This window comes from Ictalurus furcatus, chromosome 3, assembly GCF_023375685.1.
Source record: "Ictalurus furcatus strain D&B chromosome 3, Billie_1.0, whole genome shotgun sequence".
Taxonomy (NCBI): Eukaryota; Metazoa; Chordata; class Actinopteri; order Siluriformes; family Ictaluridae; genus Ictalurus; species Ictalurus furcatus.
In genome coordinates, this window is record NC_071257.1 from 29,853,072 (window position 1) to 29,865,866 (window position 12,795).

The 12,795-nt window shown below is 41.2% G+C and overlaps 1 protein-coding gene across 3 annotated transcripts in view; it reads left to right on the forward strand.

Annotated features, from left to right (window-relative positions):
- Positions 1-12,795, forward strand: part of lef1 (lymphoid enhancer-binding factor 1) — a 44,183-nt gene that overhangs the window by 28,887 nt on the left and 2,501 nt on the right. The window contains exons 7-10 of one of the 3 annotated variants that reach the window (XM_053621969.1): positions 3,463-3,625; positions 4,208-4,315; positions 6,356-6,404; positions 7,110-7,167. In XM_053621969.1, coding sequence (XP_053477944.1) covers positions 3,463-3,625; positions 4,208-4,315; positions 6,356-6,404; positions 7,110-7,144 — 355 coding nt within the window. In that variant the 3' untranslated portion in view covers positions 7,145-7,167. The remainder of the gene's footprint in view (positions 1-3,462; positions 3,626-4,207; positions 4,316-6,355; positions 6,405-7,109; positions 7,168-12,795) is intronic. The other 2 variants (XM_053621968.1, XM_053621970.1) reach the window with 2 other exon arrangements.

Here is a 12,795-nt window from a genome sequence, read left to right on the forward strand (position 1 = left end):
GCATTTCTTCCATGTTGGACTAAACAATAGCATAAACACACCACATGCTGTGATGTCCTTGGCGCTGAATCGATGTAGTTGCTCTTACTGTCATCACTATGACTGATCCATTTTAGTGTAAAAATAAACTAAGACCAGAAACCAAGTTGGAAGGTGCATACAGATTGAACTAGACAAAAAACAGATGGATTTGACAGCAGCAAGTTTGAAATCTAACCAGCATTAGTTCATTGCTTAAAAACAGCATTAGACGAGATTTATTTAACTGGGTATTTGACTGTAATCCCTACTGCTTCTCTATATACACTGTTTGCTGCACCAGTTGGGATCTATTTGTTCCTTTTTGCTTTGAAAAAGAAAGAAATATACTGGATATCTGAAAACACACCCTATTGACAGTTTTGCACTGTTTTTGGAGATTTTGCCACTTTATAGTTATGTATGAAGGCATAGTGGAGAGTACACAGAGAACTGCATTAAGTGTCCATGCTGAATACACACCCTATCATTTGGTACTTAATTCTCTACATTCACATCTGCTGGATCTGTATCTCAAGGAAAGGTAACAGTTTTCTTGCTGCTGCGTTGCTGACGGTTTCACTCTCAGGGAAAAAAAGGGTACCCTGGGTATCTTTTTGGTATCTTTTGTACCATTTAATGTGTATATTTAACTTGGAAAATATAGAGTACATTTAAAACTAATTTAAGGTACATAATTAGACCGTAATTATCTTGCAGAGTAAAGCTTTAAAGGTACTCTACATGCAGCTTTATAGGTAAAAGATACATACTAAAGGTACAAAAGCGCCAAGGAATAGTCAAGTTTAGTACCCTGTTTTTTTCCCCTGAGAGTGTAGGGCTGAGCAATATGACAATATACAGTGCCCTCCATTAATATTGGCACCCTTGGTAAATGTGAGCAATGCAGGCTGTGAAAATTTGTCTTTACTGTTTAACCTTTTTATCTTTTGTTTCACAAATACTCTGCTCTCATGGATATCAAACAATTGCAAACACAGCACAGGTTTATGAAAAAAAATCTTTGTTGAATATATGTGTGGCACAATTATTGGTATTCATATGAGAAAAATATATTTGAGGTATATATATTCCCATTGATATTTTACAATTTTTTTAGTACAGCTGGGTGACTAGGAACAGGAAATTGTTCAACCATGACTTCCTGTTTCACAGGGGTCTAAATATGAGGTAACACATAGGTCAAATTCTTTTATTCATTCATAACAATGGGTTAGACCAAGGAATATAGCTGTGATGTGCGGAAAAAGGTTGTTGAGCTTCACAAAATGGGAAGTTGGCTATAAGGAAATAGCACAAGCATTGAAAATGCCCATTTCCACCATCAATAATTAAGAAGTTCCAGTCAACTGCAAATGGTATGCATCAACCTGGAATTGGACGTGTGTCTATGTTGTCTCAACGCACTGTGAAGAGGATGGTTCAAGTGGCCAAAAAATCTCCAAGGATCACAGCTGGAGAATTGCAGAAGTTAGTTGTGTCTTGCGGTCAGAAAATCTCCAAAACTACAATCCGAAGTCACCTACACAAGTTGTTTGGAAGGGTTTCAAGAAAAAAAGCCTCTACTGTCTTCCAAAAACAAACTCAAGCGTCTTCAGTTTGCCAGACACTACTGGAACTTCAAATGGGATCGGGTTCTATGGTCAGATGAAGCCAAAATAGAGCTTTTTGGCAATAACCACCAGAGGTGGTTTTGGCGCACACAGAGCGGTAGCCATATGGAAAAGTACCTCATGTCCACGGTTAAATATGGTGGTGGATCTTTAATATTTTGGGTCTGTTTTTCTGCCAGAGGACCTGGACATGTTGTTAGGATACATGGCATCATGGACTATATCAAATATCAACCGATATTAAATGAAAACCTGACTGCCTCTGCCAGAAAGCTTAAAATGGGTCGTGGATGGATCCAAATGATCCAAAACGTACATCAATATCAACACAGTGTTTTACTGACCACAAAATCAAGGTCCTACCATGGCCATCCCAGTCCCCTGACTGAAACCCATAGAAAACCTGTGGGGTGAACTGAAGAGGAGAGTCCACCAGCGTGGAAAGACCTGGAGAGGTTCTGTATGGAGGAATCCCCTGCCGTGTATTCTCCAACCTCATCAGGAATTATAGGAGAAGACTCAGAGCTGTTACCTTGGCAAAGGGAGGTAGCACAAAGTATTGGCAAAGGGTGCCGATAATTCTGCCACACATGTATTTAACAATTATTTTTTTAACATAAGCTCAAAAGGTTAAACAATAAAACAGTTTTTTCAACAGACTTCTTTGCTCATATTTACCAAGGGTGCCAATATTAGTGGAGGGCACTCTATTGTCCATATAACGATCTATATTACACAATATCACAATATAACTGTCACAATCCACTTGTCTGAGACACAGCAGCTTTCCTGATATCAGGAAACATCATAATTTTAATTTCATTTCATTAAAAAAACACTAACATAGATCTAATTGGAAACATCACATTTTGTGTAAAAAAAATTATAAATCTTCAAAATTGTAAAATGTTTAACAGAATTTGTAACATTTTTCCTTTATTTCAGGGTTAATTTATTGTTGTACACATTAAAAGTATCATGGAGCGCTGTCATTGAACACTGTTTCTTTGTTTTGCTTGGAGTTTGTAGGCAAACGTCTATAAATCATGCTGCATATCGTGAATCATGGAAATGTCTTTGTGTATCGCGTATCGGCCTTGAAAAGGACCGTCTGACGTATGATGTTGATTTAAAAAAAATAAAATGTCGATAATGATAGAAAGGGTAATGCCCTGTTCTACCTGTTCCTGTTTTATTTCCTCTTATGCCTGTGCTGGGAAGTTCTGTGGTGAGCTCGTAGCTCTTTTGTGGTTCGAGTTGCGATTCTACATGCAGTAAACTCGTACACACATTTTTGACCCCTTTTTTATCGGTCTGTCCTAGAGAGGGCTCAACTGCTCCCATTAGCAGCAGATCAAGACCTGCTTGTAGAATCACAGCCTCTAATTAACCTCTATTGGCTGTGGATAAGCGGTAGTGAACAGATAAGACTCTGTGCTCCATTTGGCCCCAGGTAGCAGATGCAGGCCTGAGATAGACGCATGCAGTTAAAAGGCTTGGGAGAGGGACGACTCTTTCCCTCCATTGGCAAGAGGAACGAGGCGCAGGGTTTGGTTGCCATTACTGGTGAAGTAATCTCTCTGCATGAAAGCACCCAACTGGACGTGATTAAAGGCGTTCTGCTAGTGAGTCGTGCAGCTCTGCTTTGGATGACCAAAGCAATCGCTTGCTATTCTCACACTAGCTGCCGTCTCCGTGGCGGCAGCCCCACTGACGCCTCCGCCGCCCCCAAGACACCCCATGTTTTTTTGTTTTGTTTTGTTTCTTTATTGATTCCAAACTTTCTGTAATTGCTTTTCAATTCTTGCAGGAAGCCTCAGCACGAGCAGCGAAAGGAGCAGGAGCCCAAGAGGCCTCACATCAAGAAGCCGCTCAACGCCTTCATGCTTTACATGAAAGAGATGCGTGCTAACGTGGTGGCCGAGTGCACGCTGAAGGAGAGCGCTGCCATCAACCAGATCCTAGGCAGAAGGGTATGTATCGAAGTTGGAGTCCACCATATGCCGTTCATCACTAGCACGATGTCTCATTTCATTTAACAGATATTTGGATACAAGAGCTGTCGCTTTGTGAAATTTAGTGCTTTTTGTGCGGGGGGTTGGCACAGACTAGCCGAGCAGCACTAAGGTTTGCCAGGACGTGTTCCTCGTTTCGGAAAAAGAGGAACCGCTGAGCATGTTTAATGCCTTAACCAAAGCCTGAGCAGTTTGAGGCAGCCAGCCACAGCAAAGCACCGTTCTGCGGTTGTGTGGGGTAATTGCCCGCTGACATGGTTTGAAGTAAAGCGCCGCTAAATTGGAACCAGTGTTTTGATATGAAATCAAAGTTTTTTTTTTTCCACCCCCTTTTTCCCTCGCTGTGCAAGTTAATCTCTTCATCGTGTTTCTCCCTCGCTGCCCCCCCCCCCACCTATCCCTTCTCCAAAATACAAATCATTTGGCAAAGGATTTTGTGGCAAAACACTAGCATGAGTCTCTTTGCTGGGAACTTGAAAGCTCACAAGTAATGGACTGACTCTGATTTTCTTTCTCTAATCTTCCCTTTGCACCCAACAGTGGCACGCTTTATCTCGGGAAGAGCAAGCAAAGTATTATGAATTAGCCCGCAAGGAACGACAGCTCCACATGCAGTTATACCCAGGCTGGTCTGCCAGAGACAATTACGTAAGTATCCATACATGCTGGGAAATGTGGCCCGTGTTTGTGTTTTTGAGCTTCTGTCAGTGTATGCGTGTTACCACTCCAAGACGGCTATAGACATCCGTTACTAGGCCAGTCTGACTTACATAGGCCCTTAACTAGGTAATGTTTGTTTGGTTGATGTTGCATTGATTCTTATACAGTGATTTTGGTCTTATCATCTATAATCACAATAGGCATCTCTTTCTATAATCTTTTAAAAAGACATGTTAAAAAGTGTGGTGAAATTCAACATTTTACATCTTTTTTTGCTTTGTGCTCACTGAGTAAAAAGACGTTTTACGCTCACTCCACCAATGATGATTTTTTTTCTTTCTTTTTTTTTTTTTGTTTTGTTTTCTTTTTTAAATCTCACTTTGGAATACAACCATCACATGCCTCTCATCATTAAAGGCTCTGCAGGGACAAACATACAATCTGTGCATACAATCAATTCATTTGCATTTTGCTGGAAGTGCTTATTTGAGGCTTTATATCATATTAATCTTAATTCAGTTTTATTGTTTATCATACCGGTGCACTATAACAAAATACTTAGTCGCTGATCTCACAGGTGTGACATGCAAAAATAGAAAGTAGAGGTGGCACAGCAGATACAATCCTAAAGTGCTGAAAAATACAAACGGTGCATAGAGCAGGACTGAATAGTGTAGTTTTGAGAGCACTAGATCATATTTACTATAATAAATACATTTTCCAATAACAGCACATCCCGTGGTGTAGTTTAATTCTTCTTAAACCAATAGCAACCCCCCCCAAGAGAATGCTAATCGTCATGTTAGTAAGAAACACCAAACTGCCAGATCTTCTGTCCGGAAAAATGTCCAATGGTAGGAGACCAACAGGCTGTCACAAAGTGCTGACACTGGAGACTCTTTCCATAGACATTAAATTCATCCTTGCAGAAAAATTCACAAATAGGTTATTGTTTGTTACATATCAGCACATCTGTTTGGGGATTGTTTGTTACTATAGAAGCAATAACATAGTAGAGCAAGAATATAAACCTGTGATTGGAATTCTAGTTGGCAGTACTGTCAGAGCTGCTATAGGAAATGAATCAAGACCTACTGACCAATTAGTTTTAAGAATTCAACATGTTTTAAGAATTCAAAATGTTGTGGTTTAATGCAATCTAGACATAGTAATACTATTAGAGTCTGTTATTCTACATAGCATTATACAAGTTTCTAGTAATACTGGTGCAGTCTGTTATTCTACATAATATTATACAAGCCTTATGCTTCTCGCATTGCAATACATTGGAGTCCTTCCCTTAACTTTAATCAGCCAATCTCGAGAGATTCTACTCGAGCAGTGATACGATTCAGGAAATGATGGACGTGAACATTTTAGTCACCAAGCTAGTGGGAACACACAAGGCTAAGAAACACTTCAAAGAGGGATGAACTTTCCACTCTGCTGGTTGCATTAGCAGCGGCCACGCAGCTGTATTTAACCATGCTAAGCACTATGAGCCCGTCCCTGCTCTGTCATGCACGCTTGTTCACTGCTCGGAGTTTCATGGCACTGCCAGCCACAGCTAGAATACACAGATTAGCTGCTGAATAAGTGGATTATCAGACTTTTACAGCAGGCAACCAAAGCACGCCTCATATTGGACCGTAAAATGACGGCACTGAGCGATCTATACCTATAGTCACCCTGCTAGGGGATTTATGGTAAGCTACAAATCCCCAACCAATCCTGACTTCTGGCTCGAGAGCAGTGATCTTCATGGAATTAGAGCAGACCAGATATTTTATTCTTGTGTGTAACTTTTGGATTGATCATTAGGTCCTAATGTCTTGTAGAAGGATTAGTGAGATGTGTTTGAATTTTTTAACACTTCCACAGATATAGAAGATTGGATCAGGTAAAGTAAAGAGGGATAAAGGGGGGGTTGAAGAAGAAACGTACATTCCCTGTTTGGTGAACATGAAATCTCGAGTGGTCAGGAGGGTTTGAGCTGTATTTTTAAGCCTCTTTCTGGATATTTTCTAGGGAAAGAAGAAGAAAAGGAAGAGGGAGAAGCTCCAGGAATCAACCTCAGGTAAAAACCTTCCACTCGCCTACTTTGCTTTTTTCTTTTTCTTTTCCACTCCTCTGCATTTGGCTCCCGTCTTTCAGCGAATGTACTGTACAACCTCTGGTTTCTGACCATGTTGCCAGTGCTGCATGTTCTACTCTCAACTATTTCATTATAAACACACGTGCTTTATACGAGTTTTATAACTTCAGTGCATTTTCAGGGACCCTTCTCAAGCTGTTAGGTAGCATTTAGACTAATGCAGGTTTAGAAAGCTTGTACAGAGATTGTGCTAGTACTGCTGCGGCACACTTCCTGTCGTCACTCATGCTTTCCATTCCTCCATCCATCTGTCACTTCCTCCACATGACTCACAGTCTTTGGGATTAGTCTGTCCATTCTTTGATAAGACTCAACTCCCTCCAGCTTGAACTCTTTTTTTTCTTTCTTCCTTTCTGCCCTGTCCTTTCGACTTCTACAACGCAACACTAGTGACTTTGATTCATATTTACTTGTTCTGTGTATTTGTATAGCAGTCAATATGCTTTTGTCTGATATAAAGGCCTGTATAGTAGCACTTGTGTAATAGGCTAGAGGAGAAGACATGCACTGAATGTATATTAATAGAGATAACTGATTCGTCTTCTCTCTGTGCTTATCAGTTGATTTTTGTATGACTACACAGTGAAGGTACAATGTTAAAGCAACCATCCCCCCTTTTTGTTAAAGACTTCCATTTTCTGCAGGTACAGCCCAGAGAATGAAAACGGCGTACATCTGAGCAATGGTAAGAGGCCCTCCCTGTCCCTATATTAACTGTTTCTTAATACAGACTAATCCTAAAGCTTTACCAGTGTGTTTGTGTACACTCATTTTCTACCAACCAGACTTACTATATACACTATATAGTCAAAAGTATCCGTATTATGACCATCACGCCCATATGTGCTTGTTGAACATCCCATTCCAAAATCATTGGTAAAAATATGGAGTTGTCCACTCTTCTGGGAAGACCTTCTACCAGACTTTGGAGTGTGGCTGTGGGGATTTGTGTCCATTTAGCCATAAGAAGAATAGTGAGGTCAGGCACTGATGTAATGTGAGAAGGACTGAAGTGTAGTCCAGTTCATACCAAAGGTGTTCAGTGGGGTTGAGGTCAGGGGCTTTGTGCACTCGAGTTCTTCCACACGGACCTTTTGGAAACGATGTTTTCATGGAGTTCGCTTTGTGCGCAGGGGCATCGTCATGCTTGGACAGGTTTGGGCCCTTTAGTTCCAGTGAAGGGAAATTGTAATGCTACAGCATACAACAATGTTCTAAACAATTGTGAGCTTCGGACTTTGTGGCAGCCGTGACGTGACGGTCAGGTGTATACATACTTTTGGCCATATAGCGTAGATGTAGTGCGTCATCTAGTCCACTGTGTCTATTCATTCATTTTATTTGATTTCTTTTTTTTTTTTTTTAAACACATACAGGTATTGCTCAGTTTAAAGGTGCAGTTAGTCATTTTTAAAGTGGTTCTAGACCTGGTATAACTATGTAATTTCAATGATACCTTTTTAATACTAATATATCTTGCTTACTAATTTCTTCATCTCAGGCTTGTGTTTACATTTTTCTGGCCCTGAAATTAGAGCTGCCCTCCCAGAGCTGCCTCAATTCTGTCTGTTCTTTAAAACAAAACCAAACAAAACTGCACATTCAGTGCCTGTTATGGGTACTGTTACACTGAACTGATAAATGACACTTTTAGATAAGTGACACTTTGATTTTGTTAGAAGACATCTGTAAAATCTGTGCAAAACTGTCCACATCTGTGTTATACATATCCTTATTTACGCAGACACAAGTTTGTCCTAGTCCTGCTCACTCTTATCTTTTTTATTTATTTATTTAAAATCTCGAGTACAGATCTAGAGCAAGCCTTCAGCGTGTGTGTGTGTGAGAGAGAGAGAGAGGGGCTGGTCTAAAAGAACAGACCCAGATCTCTCCCTATCCGCCCACATGGCCCACATGTGTAATCTGGCGAGCATCATGAATGGAGAGAGGTTTTGCCCGCAGTTTCTGCGTATGTTGGACTTTTTGGCTATGTGGAATGTTAGAAACAAGACAGTGATCCTCTTTCAATTAGGCAAAAGTCCATAGAAGTAAAAGCAACCCTTGCCAGTATCAAGCAAGAGGGCCTTCTGTCTGTCTATTTCCTATAAAGTACCACTGTATCCTGTTATTCCGCTCCCTCTGTCTGCAGCGAAACATACGCAGATGTGACAAATCTGCTCTGCGAATGGGACGAAAGCCACCAGACAAAGGTTTTATGGTCGATCGATTCGCGACCCTGTGGCTCGCTCTGAACCCAAATCGGAACGCTTTTCTCCTCGGCTTTTCTTCTTCGCGGGCTCGGGGGCCGCTGGCGAGAAATCCGTCTATCCCTGATCCAATAATTAGCAGTGCCGAGCAGACGGGGGATGGACACCCTCGCTGATTCATTGTGACAGCCTTAAACTAATATGCATAATACCAAGAATACTGCTGCTACCCTGAAAGCCCTCAATTTATGCAGATCTCAAGAGCTGTATTGAGGTTAGCTTAGCGTAGGATCCCGAAAACATTTTTTTAAATGAACTTATTTGTCTATTTTGTCTATTTTTGTTATCTGCCTTCCTGTTCTTTACAAGGAATGTAACATGACTGTTTATAACAGCGTGTATCAAGTTGCATTTAATGTAAACTTTTTATATATATATATATATATATATATATATATATATATATATATATATATATATATACATTGCTGTTATTATTTTTGGAGCTATTTTGAATCAAATGTTTCTGCATAATCCTTTGAAGATGGATACAAAGCATTTTGTTGCTGTTTTTATTTATTTTTCCATCATGACCCAAAAATCTCAGAATGACAGGCTGTTTTTTTTTGGGGGGGGTGGGGTCACTATTGTGACTCAATTTGCAAAGAAGCAGACAGTGGATGTGTGTGTAAACTCATATTAGGCTGCTCGAGAGTTAAAATAAAAAATACTAATACTAATGCTATTAGTACTACTACTACTAATAATAATAATAATGTAGTTTTTCCTGTGTTCTCAATTATCCATCCTCCTCGGCCTGTCTTTGGCCGTGCTGTTTTTAATGACCCTCTGATTTGCTTTGAGATTTATTATCTGTGCAGGGACACACGTGGCCTCCACTCTCTTACTTCCCCCCCCCCCCATGTGTGTTTAGAAGGGTGGAGAAATGCTATGTAGGGAATAAAACCCAGCAGGGTATGGTGTTATAGGAAAATAAACGATGATCGTGTGGTGTGATGCGGCCAAACACGAAGCGGATTATTCACATGTAACAGCACGTCCCGAAGTGTTTTTAATTCCTTTTATCCCACAGCAGTTTGCCAATTAAATAAAAACTGTTACGTTTTACTTTTAACCATTTATAGTTGCGTTTAATGAAGTGGAACGTCCAAGAAGTTTGTCCCTGTTATCACTTACGTTATAGCAGCTTTAAACAGTAGTCCCTTCACCAACCTCTTTTTCTTGTTTTTTTTCTTTTTTTCTTCCCCACTCTCTTGTAAGACAGAAAATTCAGAGCGCTTTCTCATGGTGGAAAACTTGCTGACGGTTAAAAAGTGCTGACACTGGGGACGCCTTCCATAAATGTAAAATAAACACCACCATATCAACCATTGCACATTTTTCTTTGTTAACTACCAACCTATTTTTTTGATTCCATTTAATATATTACATTACATAACCATGATCGAGCATACAAGTCCCTGTGAATTAGCCTTTACTATAGAAGCAATACTGTATTAAAAAGAGCGCGTTAATATAAACCTGCGATTTGCCAGATGTGCTGCTTTATGGAAAATTTAATCAGCACCTACTGACCAAAGGGAATTGAGAATTCAGCAGTGCTGTGATAGTGTTATATAAATAGTGTTAATGAGCAGTTTAAGGCATTAGTACAAGTCCTTATAACGCGTCTGAGTACACTCCTTTTGTAGCCACCTGGAATCTGATCCCAGGTCTTGGTTGCAGTACCAGAATCAGTACATGGAGAGAGGCACTTTATGTAGCTGCAAGAAAAAGGATGGATCCAGAGTTTGTTGTTGCTGCTGGCAGGCTGCTGGGTAAGGTTTGCCCTGAGTCTGGGCGCGGCTGTTGAGGGATTTCAGAGAGCGTGTGTGTGTGTGTGTGTGTGTGTGTGTGTGTGTGTGTGAGAGGGAGAGTGAGCACGTCTGGGGGAAGTGTGGGAAAGTTATAGAGGTAGGGGTGCTGTGGAATACAGGGCTGGCTCTGAGGAATGAAAAGAAGAGCTGTTTCAGTGCAAGCTTCAGCCTCTCTCTCTTTCTTTCTCGCTGCCCTCTGATGTGAGGGCAGGAGTCAGCTGTCAGCCTTTGATGAGAAAGAGGGAGAGAGTGAGGGAGAATGGGAAAAAAAAATGAAAATCCCTCCTGCACTAAAATGATAGACACTGTTCTTTCATTTTTCTTTTCACACTGTATGAAGCAGTGAACTTGCCTCTCTGTCTCCGTGTCTGTCTTTCTCCCTGTGTCTGTCCCTCTTCTTCTTTCTCTCTTCTACACCTCTCATGCTCGCGCTCTCTCTCTCTCTCTCTCTCTCTCAGCTGTAGCTCTTTCTCTTTCCAAACCCTGTCCTGTGCTCCACGCTGCAGGGTCTGTGCTCTGGCCACCCTCCTCAGACTGACATTTTTCAAGCTCGGGTATAACTGAATGGGATGTTTACCCAGATGGATTGAAATGTGCACGCAAAGGTGAAATCTGCTTTGAAGGAAGTTGCTCAGGCAGTCCTGATTTAGAGACCGCTTTCTACACCAAAGTCTTCACCACAACCACTAACTAAAAGTGGAAACTCTGTGTGAAAAGTCAGTGGTACAGTTCCCAGGTCTTATATGTTGCTGTTAGGGATGAATCAAATCATATTTTTTGTATACGATGAGGTATCATGATGAGGTATTGGATGATGCATGATACTGATATGATACTAACAGTTAAAAATGTGCTGCTCTGAGAACACCGTTTTCTGTTATTTTATTGTGGCTTAACTTAAAGAAGTCATTTGTAGTTTTTGGAGCCCTCTACTGCTTGCAAAACAAATTGCACCTCTAGTGAAAACATTGACACACCTTCATCATAACCTTCGGTTGAAACCAAGTATATCTTGGGGTGGCTTTAATGAAAAAGGGATGATCTGAATAGCGATGTATGTTCTTAGGGGTGGAGCTAATTTCCAGGCCAGAAAAATGTAAACCTAAGCATGAAATAAAGCAGTTTGATCAGCTGCATTGAAATACTGTATTTTTTTTCCGCTAAGGTACACTCTTAGTAAAATCGTTCCTTAAGCTTTTTTTTTTCTCTCTCTAGCGTTCTAGCTTTTTGCAAAGGAAATCAATTTTTGCCAGGTTCTGTATAGAACCTTTTAACAGTTCCACCATAGAGACAAATTGTAGAATCATTTAAAGTGCTAGCTAACCCACGTCATTGAAACTATACGATTGTTATAAGTCTCCCTTCAGGGGGAAAAAAAAAACGGGGTAGGGGTTAAGGGCTCTGTGGATCAATTCGGTTGAAGGGTTCTATGTAGATTCTTTAAGGGTTTCGCTTAAAGAGCTTTTGTAGCATGTACATACACTTTTTCTTTTTAAAAATAAACACTGCATGTTTAACATTGGCATAAGGATTTCATGACTGCATGCGAGGAGCAACATCGCCAGTAAATAACGTGTGTATAAAGCGCATCACATTTCTCCAATCCGATCCAATAATTATCCACTCTGATATTTGGTCCTGTGTAAATGCATGACTCAACAGCAACAGCAACAGCTGCACTGTAAACAGTGGTGGAGGCCAGAGACGTTTCTTCAGACGCTGAGTCTGCTATCGGCACATCAGAGGGGTCGAGACATCCCGGTGTGTTGTGATGTCTTCTCCATTTCCTCTCGCTCTCACTCTTGCTGTCTGTCTCTCTCTCACACACACACACACACATGCACACAGACCAGCGATGGAGTTTCTCTAAATCTGGCTCCTATTGTGAATGCAGGCGGAACCTCCCCCCCCCTTTCCTCCCCCCATGAGCGGCTCTTTGAAGCCTGCCGCCGATGGAGGCGAGCAGTCATTGTGCCGCTCTTTGATAGTGCCGCTCTGGCCCTCGGTTCTGGCAACACAGGGCCACGGCAGCCCTGGGGCCCCCAGTCACCACAACCTCAGATGTGGGCAGATCCTCCATACTCCATACGACCCCTCCTCCCACACCCATCCTTATTCCTGCTGACCTCCATCCTCCCCCACCAGCATATGCTTGAGTTTTGGGGAAGCAATTGTCTTCCTGCCTCACTCCAGTGCACGCAGGCTCTACCTTCATTCACATGCTTCTTA